At 42.4% G+C, this 15,000-nt stretch overlaps 1 protein-coding gene across 1 annotated transcript in view; it reads left to right on the forward strand.

Annotated features, from left to right (window-relative positions):
• The window catches only part of tmeff1a (transmembrane protein with EGF-like and two follistatin-like domains 1a), an 88,627-nt gene that overhangs the window by 26,343 nt on the left and 47,284 nt on the right, over nucleotides 1-15,000 (forward strand). The window contains exon 2 of the mRNA XM_029452676.1: nucleotides 9,850-9,959. Coding sequence (XP_029308536.1) covers nucleotides 9,850-9,959 — 110 coding nt within the window. The remainder of the gene's footprint in view (nucleotides 1-9,849; nucleotides 9,960-15,000) is intronic.

Below are 15,000 nucleotides of genomic sequence, written 5' to 3' on the forward strand. Positions count from 1 at the left end.
CTTTGAGGACGTCTCTCTTTATTTCTCCTGCTTTTGTTTTTTTACAAGTGCACCATTTTTATATAAAATGTTGTGAGTAACACCAGAGCAGAGCCGTGAGATAAGTCGCACAACACTGCGATGTTGAAGCATTTCACTTACTTTGAAGATTTAAAAATGTAACTAATATAAGAATCATTTATTTTATTGGTGCCTTTTACGTTCAGTTAAATTATTAATTTGTTCAATAAAAGAATGTCAGAAATAATTTCCTTTTGTTGTAATGACAGAATGCAGTAAGCCGAAAGCAGAGCACTGACTTTAATTATTTATATAACACAAATACAACTTATATTTTGCTCGTGTCATTCTGAAACCTAAACTCATCACGTCTTATTTTAACTCGCGTAGAACGACAAACACACATTCGTCCACGCTGAGCTTCAGGACCGCGGCGCGGCTGTATCAATGTGTTACTTCCAATGAGGACAGAACGTGTGCTCTGGATGCGGCCGCCTGGAGGAAACGTGTCTAACGAGGAGCATCGGACCGCCCCCCTGTAGTCGCCTCGTCCTGTAGACGAGAACACCTTTGTGTTGAGTTCGGCTGCATCAAACCGTGAGGTGACAGAGCAGCAGGGAGGACTCCTGTCCTGTTCCACTGCAAACTGAAAAGAGGGCGAAGAAGAGAAGGAGAAGGTAAACAGGCTGCGTTCAACAGCAGAGCTCTGTGAGAAGTGCTGCAGAATAATCACAGCTTCACACACTGTTACTGTTACAGGACTGTCACTGCTGAAGGTAGTAACGCTTTAGTGAAAATACTTAAAGACTTTACTCGTTGTGGACTCTTGGTTCACAGTGGAGCTTTGCAGAATGAAAGAATACACGATGTGAGTAGTTGATGATCATTTAGTGGGCATCCAGTAAGCAGCGCAGTGTTTCCAGGAGGCGTGGGATCCCTGTGACCGTACGAACAGCACACAGTTCAGCAGATATGAGGCTTAATTGTCTTGTTAGTAACAAACCGGCCCGAGTGACTCGACTCGTCAGAGAGAGACGTCCCTGGAGGTCAATTACTTCCTGCTCTGCGTCTGCAGGATGAACCTGGAAGGAGTCTCCGTCCTGTGATCTGCTCCACATGAATAAAACATCAAAGAGTATCTTCTCAGGTGAACATTGTTCTGCTGCAACAGCTGATGGAGCCAAACGAGTCTGTCGGGGCCTGGGGGGGGGAGGAGGAGGAGGAGGAGGAGGCGGCGGCGGCTGATCAGACAGCAGGTCCTTCTGCAGCATCTGCTCACTCTGTGCAAAATGATTATCGATGATTAATAGCAACTTTATTGAATCAGGATCTAAAGTAAAGTAAAGGTGAAGGTTTCTTCTTTTATCTACGATGTTTCGACTTAAATATAATGAATGAATAAACGATGCATCTGTCACACATTTAAATGTGCAGAGATCTTTTAAGGCATTTGTTTTGACAAAATCAATTTTATTTGCTATTATTTTATGTGGATATTGAAAACCACAGTGGGATGAGTCACTGAGTCTGTCTGTTAATGTCTGAGCCACATTGCATCACCATCCGTCCATCGCGGTGCTGCGGAGGGTGAAGCAGTTTGTTTGATGCAACATGCTGCAAAAGTGTAAAGATCTAACATTTGAAGTCTGGCAGGTGAATTTATATTTATTACTTATTACAGTTCTGTGACAGCCGCAGATACTTACATTTTTATTTTCTCAGTATTATTCATAGATAAATGATATCGCATTGACTGCACGTAGTAATAATATTTTTATTTATTTGTAACTTTCATAAAGGACTCAAACATCTTAACATTAAAAACTGAATGAAGACAAGAAACACATGAAGTTAGAAATAAAGTGCTCAGCGTCAGCAAGACGTTTAAAACATCAGCTAATAGAAATACATTTAAAGGCATAAAAGATCCTTTAAATCAGCGAATAAAGAGACATTTAAAGGTACTTTTAAAGGGCTAATAAAAGGACCCTTACACCTGCAGGTCATCCCCTGTAACAGAGTGGGCAGCACGTATACGTTTCTCTGAGTGGAGTGAACTCACTGAAGGCTGTGATGGATGAAAAACTAAAATCCCAAACTGAATATAGAAATGCAGAAATATTCCCGCTGAAGGACGTCAACCCTGCGTTGTGGAGCAGCGCGGTGGTCAGGGATTCATGTTTTATTCACGCAGCAGAGCAGAACAGAGAAAAGCTCTTCACACAGGAACTCCTCCAGCTGCTGCGGTCAGGAGCTTTAAAATAGATCCAGGAACAAACGTTCAGTCTTCATTAGTCTGCACAGACCTCACACACATCAGTTATCCTGGAAATGATTTCATGTGATCAACACTGTCTTATAAATAACATCTGTGGTTGAGTGGAGACTTTAATCCACAAAGATCTTCTGCATTTTAAGGGTTTAAGAAAACAAAGATGTTATAGGAAACATTCGGTCAGTTTCTCTCGGAGAGTTTCAAATATGATGAGACACTTAATGCATCTTTGTACAGCGCAGTATATTAAAGAAATGCTAATATAGTTACTCAGATGTTTACAAGCCGCCACCCAGTTAACAGTTAATTAAGTCTTCGCACTCAAGTCCTAAACTTCTAGTTTTTCCTAAACAAGTCACAATTCTTAGCCATTTTTGACTCTTTGACATTTTGCATACTGCGATCACCGCAGACTAAACTAAATGATCTCAGTTCTCTCCTGCAGCGTGACGCTCAAACAAAGTGGATCTGTGAATTAAGTGATGACTTGCAGAGATTGAATAAATTAGAGAGTTACGACATTAATTCATATGTGGCCGACTTTTTAAAGAAAATAGTTTGGACTTCAGGAGACGTTGGTGTTGAAGTCCAAGTTCAGTTGCAAGTCTTTTTTGGATTTTGTAAAGTTTGGTGTGGTGGTGCAGCAGCGGTGCATCATGGGAGTTCTCCTGTCTCTGATTCAAAGGTTAAACATCTGAGTTTCTCCTGCACGCTGTTCGGCTGCCGCTAACATTTGTTCAACTTGTTTATCTGAGAACTTAAGATCCAGACGTTCAGGACTAAAATCCTTCATCCTTCAAATACAGAGTTAAAAACACCAGGATGTAGAAAGTGTCTTAAAACTGGAGAAACAGTTTATGAAGCTTCTGGTTACAAACACAACGCTGACGCTGCTCAAAGAGGAGACGACGCCATGACAGGAGAGAGAGGAAACGTTACCTTCAGGGACATTACACATGTCTCTGTCTCACTACATATACAACACAGGACTGATGACACCATGACAGGAGAGAGGAAACGTTACCTTCAGGAACATTACACATGTCTCTGTCTCACTACATATTCAACACAGGACTGATGACACCATGACAGGAGAGAGGAAACGTTACCTTCAGGGACATTACACATGTCTCTGTCTCACTACATATACAACACAGGACTGATGACACCATGACATGAGAGAGAGGAAACGTTACCTTCAGGGACATTACACATGTCTCTGTCTCACTACATATACAACACAGGACTGATGACACCATGACAGGAGAGAGAGGAAACGTTACCTTCAGGGACATTACACATTTCTCTGTCTCACTACATATACAACACAGGACTGATGACACCATGACAGGAGAGAGGAAACGTTACCTTCAGGGACATTACACATTTCTCTGTCTCACTACATATACAACACAGGACTGACGACACCATGACAGGAGAGAGAGAGGAAACGTTACCTTCAGGAACATTACACATGTCTCTGTCTCACTACATATACAACACAGGACTGATGACACCATGACAGGAGAGAGGAAAAGTTACCTTCAGGGACATTACACATGTCTCTGTCTCACTACATATACAACACAGGACTGATGACACCATGACAGGAGAGAGAGGAAACGTTACCTTCAGGAACATTACACATGTCTGTCTCACTACATATACAACACAGGACTGATGACACCATGACAGGAGAGAGGAAACGTTACCTTCAGGGACATTACACATGTCTCTGTCTCACTACATATACAACACAGGACTGATGACACCATGACAGGAGAGAGAGGAAACGTTACCTTCAGGAACATTACACATTTCTCTGTCTCACTACATATACAACACAGGACTGATGACACCATGACAGGAGAGAGGAAACGTTACCTTCAGGGACATTACACATTTCTCTGTCTCACTACATATACAACACAGCACTGATGACACCATGACAGGAGAGAGAGGAAACGTTATCTTCAGGGACATTACACATGTCTCTGTCTCACTACATATACAACACAGGACTGATGACACCATGACAGGAGAGAGAGGAAACGTTACCTTCAGGGACATTACACATGTCTCTGTGTCACTACATATACAACACAGGACTGATGACACCATGACAGGAGAGAGAGGAAACGTTACCTTCAGGGACATTACACATGTCTCTGTCTCACTACATATACAACACAGGACTGATGACACCATGACAGGAGAGAGGAAACGTTACCTTCAGGAACATTACACATGTCTCTGTCTCACTACATGTACAACACAGGACTGATGACACCATGACAGGAGAGAGAGGAAACGTTACCTTCAGGAACATTACACATGTCTCTGTCTCACTACATATACAACACAGGACTGATGACACCATGACAGGAGAGAGAGGAAATGTTACCTTCAGGGACATTACACATCTCTCTGTCTCACTACATATACAACACAGGACTGATGACACCATGACAGGAGAGAGGAAACGTTACCTTCAGGAACATTACACATCTCTCTGTCTCACTACATATACAACACAGGACTGATGACACCATGACAGGAGAGAGAGGAGACGTTACCTTCAGGGACATTACACATGTCTCTGTCTCACTACATATACAACACAGGACTGATGACACCATGACAGGAGAGAGAGGAAACGTTACCTTCAGGAACATTACACATGTCTCTGTCTCACTACATATACAACACAGTACTGATGACACCATGACAGGAGAGAGAGGAAACGTTACCTTCAGGGAGATTACACATTTCTATGTCTCACTACATATACAACACAGGACTGATGACACCATGACAGGAGAGAGAGGAAACGTTACCTTCAGGGAGATTACACATTTCTATGTCTCACTACATATACAACACAGGACTGATGACACCATGACAGGTGAGAGAGGAAACGTTACCTTCAGGGACATTACACATTTCTCTGTCTCACTACATATACAACACAGGACTGATGACACCATGACAGGAGAGAGAGGAAACGTTACCTTCAGGGACATTACACATCTCTCTGTCTCACTACATATACAACACAGGGAGAGTGTTTGAGACTTTATAATACAGAAATATTCCAGATTATACCTTTTAAATAACAGGAAGTGCTAAACAAGCAATTAATTCAATGTGTGTGTGTGTGTGAGTGTGTGTGTGTGTGTGTGTGTGTGCTGGCAGGTGGAATCAGACTGTTACTCAGATGCAGTGATTAAACAGCGCAGCAGGAAGCAGCAGCTACATGAAGACGAAAGGAGAATGTTCTCATTGAGCGTTTTAAGAGCCGCTGTGACGAGTATATTTCTGTAATATAAAAAGGTGTTCTAAAGAAGCAGTCCAACATGGCGACTCGTAGCTTCACTGGAGAGCTGGAACAAGAAGATACTGATGTGCAGCTTTGAAGCTTCAGGGAGGTTCAAGAGAACTTTAGGATTCACCAGCTGTTCACCACAAAGAACTCATATTTTTCTATCCAAACTACACAGAGAAGTGGAACATGTGTGTCTGTGAGCGTGGTCGGGGATTTGAAGTCCCATCATGCATCTCTGATGGCGGTATTTCACATGAATGTCACGCCGCCTCCCTCTCCTGTTTCACATCTCTGCAGAGGATAAATTCTACGCTTTTAGAAAACCAGATCAATACGCCACCGCAGACCTTGAGATGGTTTCACTGTGAAATAAAAACCTCACACTGTGTGTGTGTGTGTGTGTGTGTGTGAGTGTGAGTGTGAGTGTGTGAGAGAGAGAGAGAGTGACATGAAACCTTTTGTCCCTTTTTTTTCCAGCTGCATGAATATTGTCCTTAGCTGAGCAGTACAATAGATTCTGTATTTGTAAAGTAGTTTAAAGGGAGAATGTTTTTGTATTGTTGGCTTCTGCACGACATCGCTGCAGTCCGTCTCCGTCTCCGTCTGTCAAAGGTTCCTGGAGAGAAAGCTCAGATAACACCCAGGGAAGGTGGTGCAGAAACTGCAAAGCCTCGTCTGTAATGCAGTACACACATATCATTTTATCTTATGATATTTTCCACGACATGTTGACTTCTGGACTTCTGGACGCTGCAGTTATTGTAAATGTTTGTATCACAGTCTGACTCCACTAATAACACTAATATATGTGTATTAGTGTGAGGTCAAGTGTAACACTTCACAACTGGAGAGTGTTTCTGTCGTTACAACAAATGAGACGGAACAGACACATACAAGGCTTTTATATTTAGTGACGTTACACATAATAACAACGGGAGCCGACAGCTGGACGCAAAAACGCCGTCGCACAGGAAGCAGCACAGGAAGTTCCCCGACACAATAAAATAACTCCCAACCGACTCCGTCAACAGTTCCATTGATTAAAGTTTCTGCACTTTGTTTCCGATCATTTTACAAAAGTACTGTTGTGTTTATATTTGAAGATTTGTTGCCGTCGATGATCAGAAACAGTAGAAACGTAAAGCTGTGAGCTTCGGAAGAGATCATCTTTAACCATCGCACGATTGATCTTTTCTATAAAAAGCACGTTTGCCTGGATTTGGAGAAATAATTGATGGATTACTTAATTATTAAAATCTCTGGTGGCTGAGGTCCCGACGTGCTGCAGGATGGGGGTCTTGGGGGGCTGATTTCTAACTACCACATATAGTTAATGTGTAACTGTGGGCTTGTTTGGTCACTAATCCTGATTATTATTTGATCTTTAGCGAGTGAATGAAAGCAGCAGCAACAGAAAGAGTGCGGCGGCGCTGAACGGGTTAAAGATGTGGAGAGTTGAAGGGCTCAGAGCAGCAGACAGAAGATGAAGTATTGACGTGCGTCTCTCCTGGAGTCAGGGCTGCAGTGGGAGGGGGGGTTAGATAACGAGCCGAGGGGAGGGAGGCGGCGGCTGGGTGGCCATGACGACCTGGTCGGGCTCGGGGGATTCGGGAGGTGCACCTCAGAGCGGGGGCTGCTGCTACGCTCCGTCAGCTTCTTTAGTTCTGCTCTGATCCAAAAAAGGGAATTATGTGCATTTCAAATCCCTGTTTCTGTTGTAAAATGTATGAGGGGGCGAAGAACCTGAACACAACACGGGCAACGACACACACACACACACACACACACACACACACACACACACACACACACACACACACAGAAATATGCCGGCAGAGCCGGATAACACATACTTCCTGTTTCCTCTGGTCCGAACAAACAACACTTTTCATTTCGCGTTCGTGTTCGTGTTCGTCACCGAGGGGAGATTTTCTTCTGGTGGTATAATCTCATGTGGCTTTCTGAAACCTGCAAACAGGAAACAGAACACACACACACACGCAGAAGACTCACTTGTTCAGGTGCTTTCTACTGCATCACACCGTCTTCATCAGCCCGTTAAATTGGCAAGGTCAAGAAGGAACTTTGAAGTTTAATGTTGAGGCCGAGACGGACGAATAGTGCTCTACTTCATGTAATATTTGGACAGATAGAAGCTGCTGTTTGTAAAGTGTCAGACACATGTTGAGGAAACATTTCATATCCTCTGCTGCTCGTTTTCAGGGTGTGAACATTAAAATCTGTTTTTTACCAGACATCACGAGCTGAACACATCTCTCAACTGGATCTGAGAGATTTACTTTTACATACTGTAAGTTACCAGCAGATGTTGAAACCTATACATAAAGAATTAAAAACAGATTCGGATTCAAAACCCAACGCTGGTGAAAACCAGATTCTGAGAATAAAATCCACGTTTTTAACAGAACAAACAGAAAAAATCAACCTTGAGTGAAAAAGCAATTTAGTTTTTCTCCTAAATTGTCTCCAGTTTCATTTGAAACATTTTAATGCATCAATAATTTAGAGCTCTGAAGGGAAAGTGACTTGGAGTGTTTCCCATTGTGGTGTTACTTCTCTTACTCGTGAATTGAAGGACTTGTCTCGTATTATTTCCTTGAGTATCTGAAGGTTAGTTTTCCTGCTGTCTGAGCTGGAGGTTCACGTCTCCGTCAGCAGCTGAGCTGCAGGGTTTTCTTTGCGGCTGGTTGTTAATGCAGCCAGCGGCGGCCATTTTTAGGAGTAGGGGAGGTCTGCAAACTGTAATTACAGGCCATTACACGGCTCTTCAAAGCCCACTCAGCTGTGGTGTGTGACACACACACACACACACACACAGAGGCAGGAATCTGTGGCTTTTATCTTCAAGAAAATGTGGATAATTGAAGTTGGCTGCACATTTCTGAGTCGTGGAGGCCTGTTATTATCAGAGAAGACTTCACTTCCTGTGTGTGTGTGTGTGTCTGTGGGAGCAATAATATGAAGGTCCAGCATCCTTCTTGTTTCAGGCTGTTGTCCTCTGATCTGCTTCCAGATAAGATAATGTGCTTTGAGGTTTTTGCAATATGTCTATTTTATGAACTGATCAATAAAACTGATTCAGGATCAACAAGTTTCAGGGGAAACTGTGATGACAGAAAAAACAAGGATGTGAACCGACACTCAGACTGTGTGCTGGCAGAGAAGATGGATATCATTTTAATCTGTGTCCAGTACATAAATAAATAAATCCAGGACTTATTCAGCCTAGCTTAGCACAAAAAGTAGGAGCAGGGTGAAACTGCTAGTCTAACTCTATCAGAAGAGAAAACTAAAAGTACACCTTGCAACAACTTCAAATAAGTAGTTTTCACAGAAACAAAACAAGCCTAAAGGGCCGTTCACACTTAAAGGGCTGGTTCATACTTAAAGGGCCGGTACACATCTAAATTGCCGGTTCCTAAATGGAACCAATGCGAGGATGATAAATGGTTAAATTGTTTTCCCACTGGTCCGGTTTGCTTTCACAAAGGCAAAACTGCAGCGCTGCAGAAATTGTAAACAAAAGTCATGTGGTGAAAATGTGGTCCTCACCACGTGAGCTTTCTTACGCTGTGACGAGTGTGTATGAAGAAAAGTTGTTAGAAAATGAGCCGAACAGCAAAGAACTTTCCTGCAGAGTGCGCTGATAATTGACTTTGCTTCCTTTAACCATCACCTAACATCGCCCCCCCCGCCCTCCGCCGCCACCTGCAGCTCATCAGTTTATACACCGGCCCAGTTTCATTCACTCCCTGCCAGACCATCAAAGCTGCAGTGTGGTTTTCTTCCACTGATTTGCAGCCTTGTTGCTGGCCTGTCTGACCTCCTGCTTAACTTCCACTCCTGAACCTTTTTCCTGCTCCCAGTTTGTTCAGTTTGATATCTGTCCTCGCGTCTACAAAACCAAAACACTGACTCGCAGACAATCAAGACTATATAGATGTGTGTGTTGTATGAGCAGTCGTGTAAAGTAAGAGCATTTACTCAAGTACTGTAATTAAATACCATTTTAAGGCCCTTAAACACTTTATAAAGGTTTCCATATTTTCTCCCCTTGTCTGCTTTTATTGTTCATAAACCTGTCGGGGTTTTATTCTGACTGAAAGTGTGATGAGAGGAGATACTTGTGTAGGTGTTGTAGGTCTGGTATCGATCTACCTGCTCAGCGTCTGCCTTCTCGTTTAACCCTCCATTTAACCCTTGGTGTGTGTGCGTGTGTGTCTTGTAGATCTGTCGGAGAAGAAGAGCGACCTGAGGGTCTGTGACGACTCCAGCTGTCGGTTCGGAGGCGTCTGCAGAGACGACGGAGCTCAGCTCAAATGTGTCTGCCAGTTCCAGGTCGGGAAACATGAAATCATCTTTTTCTTTCCTTTTAAATATGATGTTATGTTTCTTATTGTCAACATATCTGTGTCTGTCAGCTCTAAGCCCATTGGTTCCTACTGAATCTCTAAAAACACAAGTATATAGTTGCATCGTGATTTCCTAAAACAGCGGCTCACTAGTTTTTATAACCAACACGAGGAAAAGGTGCATTTTGTTGGGGACCATTTTCAGCGGCGGATGAATCCACATTTGGGGTTCAGATGTACTTCGTCCAATCCCAACAAATAAACTTGTCATCTTTACTTCAAAGAACTATTTCTTTCAGTAACTTTATTTGACTTACCTTTAATTCAAGCTTCTTTTTTAGAGAATATGAATGGAAAATAAAAAAACAGAATAAAGTATTTCAACCTTTATTTATACACAAACTATATACATATACACATATTTATAGATTCAAAAGCTAAATTCACTACTTCTGACAGGTACCTGATCAGAATCATTGGTCTGTAGAAATTCAGGTTTATTTTCTTCATCCTGGATTAAATGTTATAACATTTGTTGGTAAGTACTGAAGTCTTCGTGCTGTGCAGCGTGTCTGCACTCGTTTTAGGTTGTGTGTTAAAAAGAAGTAAAATCAGCAGTAAGTTCCTTCAGACAGGAACACGAGCTGCTGTTTGTTCCTCTGATATCAAACCAAATGTAATTGCTCTCCAGTTTCTGAACAACACGACGGCGTGAAGGGCGGCGTCTGGAGGAGCGATTCACCACGGAGCTGCTGCAATAACAAGACTCACAGATGTCACACTCTGTGGTCTGAAAGCAAAACCTTTTTTATTACTCGTGTCCACACGAGCAGGACGGAGCTGCTCAACGGGATCGGAGCAGAATCACGGCAGCGGAACACAAACCCAACAACCAGCAGAGTCAAATCATCACAGAGGAGCAAGATGAGGAGAGCAGCTCAATCCTGACAACCATCCTTCAAACTCCCAGTGAAGATGCCCTGCATCACAAAACTGTAAGAGATTCAGTCAACAACGAAGTTAACTTGATACAACCGCTCTCTATAAAAGAGAGAACTTTAATACCACCACTCTATAAAAGAGAGAACATTGATACCACCGCTCTATAAAAGAGAGAACATTGATACCACCGCTCTATAAAAGAGAGAACATTGATACCACCGCTCTCTATAAAAGAGAGAACATTGATACCACCGCTCTATAAAAGAGAGAACATTGATACCACCGCTCTATAAAAGAGAGAACATTGATACTGCTCTCTATAAAAGAGAGAACTTTAATACCACCACTCTATAAGAGAGAACATTGATACCACCGCTCTATAAAAGAGAGAACATTAATACCACCGCTCTCTATAAAAGAGAGAACATTAATACCACCGCTCTCTATAAAAGAGATAACTTTAATACCACCACTCTATAAAAGAGAGAACATTAATACCACCGCTCTATAAAAGAGATAACTTTAATACCACCTCTCTATAAAAGAGAGAACATTGATACCACCGCTCTCTATAAAAGAGAGAACATTAATACCACCGCTCTCTATAAAAGAGAGAACTTTAATACCACCACTCTATAAAAGAGAGAACATTAATACCACCGCTCTCTTTAAAAGAGAGAACATTAATACTACCGCTCTCTATAAAAGAGAGAACATTGATACCACCGCTCTCTATAAAAGAGAGAACATTAATACCACCGCTCTCTATAAAAGAGAGAACATTAATACCACCACTCTATAAAAGAGAGAACATTAATACCACCGCTCTATAAAAGAGAGAACATTAATACCACCGCTCTCTATAAAAGAGAGAACATTAATGCCAGCGCTCTATAAAAGAGAGAACATTAATGCCACCGCTCTATAAAAGAGAGAACATTAATACCACGCTCTCTATAAAAGAGAGAACTTTAATACCATCGCTCTCTATAAAAGAGAGAACATTAATACCACGCTCTCTATAAAAGAGAGAACTTTAATACCATCGCTCTCTATAAAAGAGAGAACATTAATACCATCGCTCTCTATAAAAGAGAGAACTTTAATACCATCGCTCTCTATAAAAGAGAGAACATTAATACCATCGCTCTCTATAAAAGAGAGAACATTAATACTACCGCTCTATAAAAGAGAGAACTTTAATACCATCGCTCTCTATAAAAGAGAACATTAATACTACCGCTCTATAAAAGAGAGAACTTTAATACCATCGCTCTCTATAAAAGAGAACATTAATACTACTGCTCTATAAAAGAGAGAACATTAATACCATCGCTCTCTATAAAAGAGAGAACATTAATACCATCGCTCTCTATAAAAGAGAGAACTTTAATACCATCGCTCTCTATGAAAGAGAGAACATTAATACCATCGCTCTATAAAAGAGAGAACATTAATACCATCACTCTCTATAAAAGAGAGAACTTTAATACCATCGCTCTCTATAAAAGAGAACATTAATACTACCGCTCTATAAAAGAGAGAACTTTAATACCATCGCTCTCTATAAAAGGGAGAACATTAATACTACCGCTCTATAAAAGAGAGAACATTAATACCATCGCTCTCTATAAAAGAGAGAACATTAATACCATCGCTCTCTATAAAAGAGAGAACTTTAATACCATCGCTCTCTATGAAAGAGAGAACATTAATACCATCGCTCTATAAAAGAGAGAACATTAATACCACCGCTCTATAAAAGAGAGAACATTAATACCATCGCTCTCTATGAAAGAGAGAACATTAATACTACCGCTCTATAAAAGAGAGAACATTAATACCATCGCTCTCTATAAAAGGGAGAACATTAATACTACCGCTCTATAAAGGAGAGAACATTAATACCATCGCTCTCTATGAAAGAGAGAACATTAATACCACCGCTCTATAAAAGAGAGAACATTAATACTACCGCTCTCTATAAAAGAGAGAACATTAAAACTCAAAGTAAAGTACAGTATGTACAGTATATGAAGAGTTTTAAGTCCTGAAGACGGACCAGTGGAACGACTTCACTCAACAGCAGAGAGTTGGGAGATCCGGGTCGATTGAAGGCCGGGAGGCGGCGGTGCTGAGGAGTACTGGAGCGCTCCAGCCGTCCTGAACCTACAAGGCAGCTCGGTCTGAGCAGGTTCTTCTGTTCCGTGTTCCAACTCGGCTTGAGCTGAAATCCTCTCTCTGGGATGCTGCTGGACTCAGAGGAGTTCGGCCGAGGCCTCGTCGGACGTAGAGATTAAACGAGGACAAGAACAAGAAGAGTAAATAAATACAAGAGAGAAGAAGAAAAAGCGTAAAAGGACTAAAAGAAGATTCTGGGTTTCTTTCCTCCGATCAACTTTTCTCCTGAGTAAACTTTCCTTTCTTTAAAATGAATGGGATCAGTTTAGGCTATTTACTTCCTCCTATAATTAGAACCTGAGTGATTCAGTTGTTGAATGACATCAAACATCAGTAAAACTCGTTATTATTTCACCTCATGGTTTACATATCGAGGGACAACGATGACATTTGAGGAGTTCCACACCGACTATAGCGTTCTTCAATGTCTGTGAATACAAGAATTAACAGGAACACATTTTTTTATTTCTGCTAGACTGCCTACATCCGACCTCTACAGCTCACCCAGAATGCAGCAGCCCGACTGCTCTTTAACCTCCCCCAGTTCTCCCACAATGCACCATTCCTCCCTTCACTGGTTACCAGTCGCTGCTTGAATCTGCTTCCAGACTCTGGAGCTGGTCCACCGTGCTGTGAGTGGATCAGGTCCTTCCTACATCCAGGACACGGTCAAACCAAACACTCAGCGCGTTCACTTCGCTCTGGATCGGCCAATCGGCTCGCTGCTACCTACCTCACTGTGAGTGGGACCCCCCCCCTCAAATAAAATCTGCCTGCCTAAATGGTGGAACGAGCTCCCATTGATGTCTTCACACCTTCTGCAGACTGAAAACTCTCCTGTTTAAACTGCAATAATAAAACATAAAAAAGAGACGTTGGTTTGACTTATTTGAAGCTGTTGTTCTGCACTTTAATGATTTCATCTGTTTGAAGCTGATGCACCTGCAGGAATCCTCATGATTGTTTGCACTTATTGTCGCTTTGGACAAAAGCATCAGCTAAATTAACTGTAACTTCTGATTCACTCAAGAACCTCTTTCTTTGAAGTCTAAAGTTCTCAGACACTTTCCATCGGGGTGATGGGTCATCCAGTGATGAAGAAGTGAAGGTGTCGTTGCTGTTGAGATAATTCTCCCTTTTAGACGCACATCTACCTGATTAACACATTGTGTGTCTGTGGAAGCTCAGCTTTCATGGTCTGAGGTGAAGGTTTGACTATAAATCGTTCTCTCTCTCCGTCACCGCTCCTTCCATCACTGTCACTTCTGAGTCTGGCCCGAGCTGACCAGCATCCTGTCTGAGTCTGACCAGCATCTTGTCTGAGTCTGACCAGCATCCTGTCTGAGTCTGACCAGCATCCTGTCTGAGTCTGAGTCTGACCAGCATCTTGTCTGAGTCTGACCAGCATCCTGTCTGAGTCTGACCAGCATCTTGTCTGAGTCTGACCAGCATCTTGTCTGAGTCTGACCAGCATCCTGTCTGAGTCTAACCAGCATCCTGTCTGAGTCTAACCAGCATCCTGTCTGAGTCTGACCAGCATCCTGTCTGAGTCTGACCAGCATCCTGTCTGAGTCTGACCAGCATCCTGTCTGAATCTGACCAGCATCCTGTCTGACCAGCATCCTGTCTGAGTCTGAGTCTGACCAGCATCCTGTCTGAGTCTGAGTCTGACCAGCATCCTGTCTGAGTCTGACCAGCATCCTGTCTGAGTCTGAGTCTGACCAGCATCCTGTCTGAGTCTGAGTCTGACCAGCATCCTGTCTGAGTCTGAATCTGACCAGCATCCTGTCTGAGTCTGAGTCTGACCAGCATCTTGTCTGAGTCTGAGTCTGACCAGCATCCTGTCTGAGTCTGAGTCTGACCAGCATCTTGTCTGAGTCTGAGTCTGACCAGCATCTTGTCTG

The sequence above is a fragment of the Cottoperca gobio genome, chromosome 17 (genome assembly GCF_900634415.1).
Source record: "Cottoperca gobio chromosome 17, fCotGob3.1, whole genome shotgun sequence".
NCBI classification, from domain to species: domain Eukaryota; kingdom Metazoa; phylum Chordata; class Actinopteri; order Perciformes; family Bovichtidae; genus Cottoperca; species Cottoperca gobio.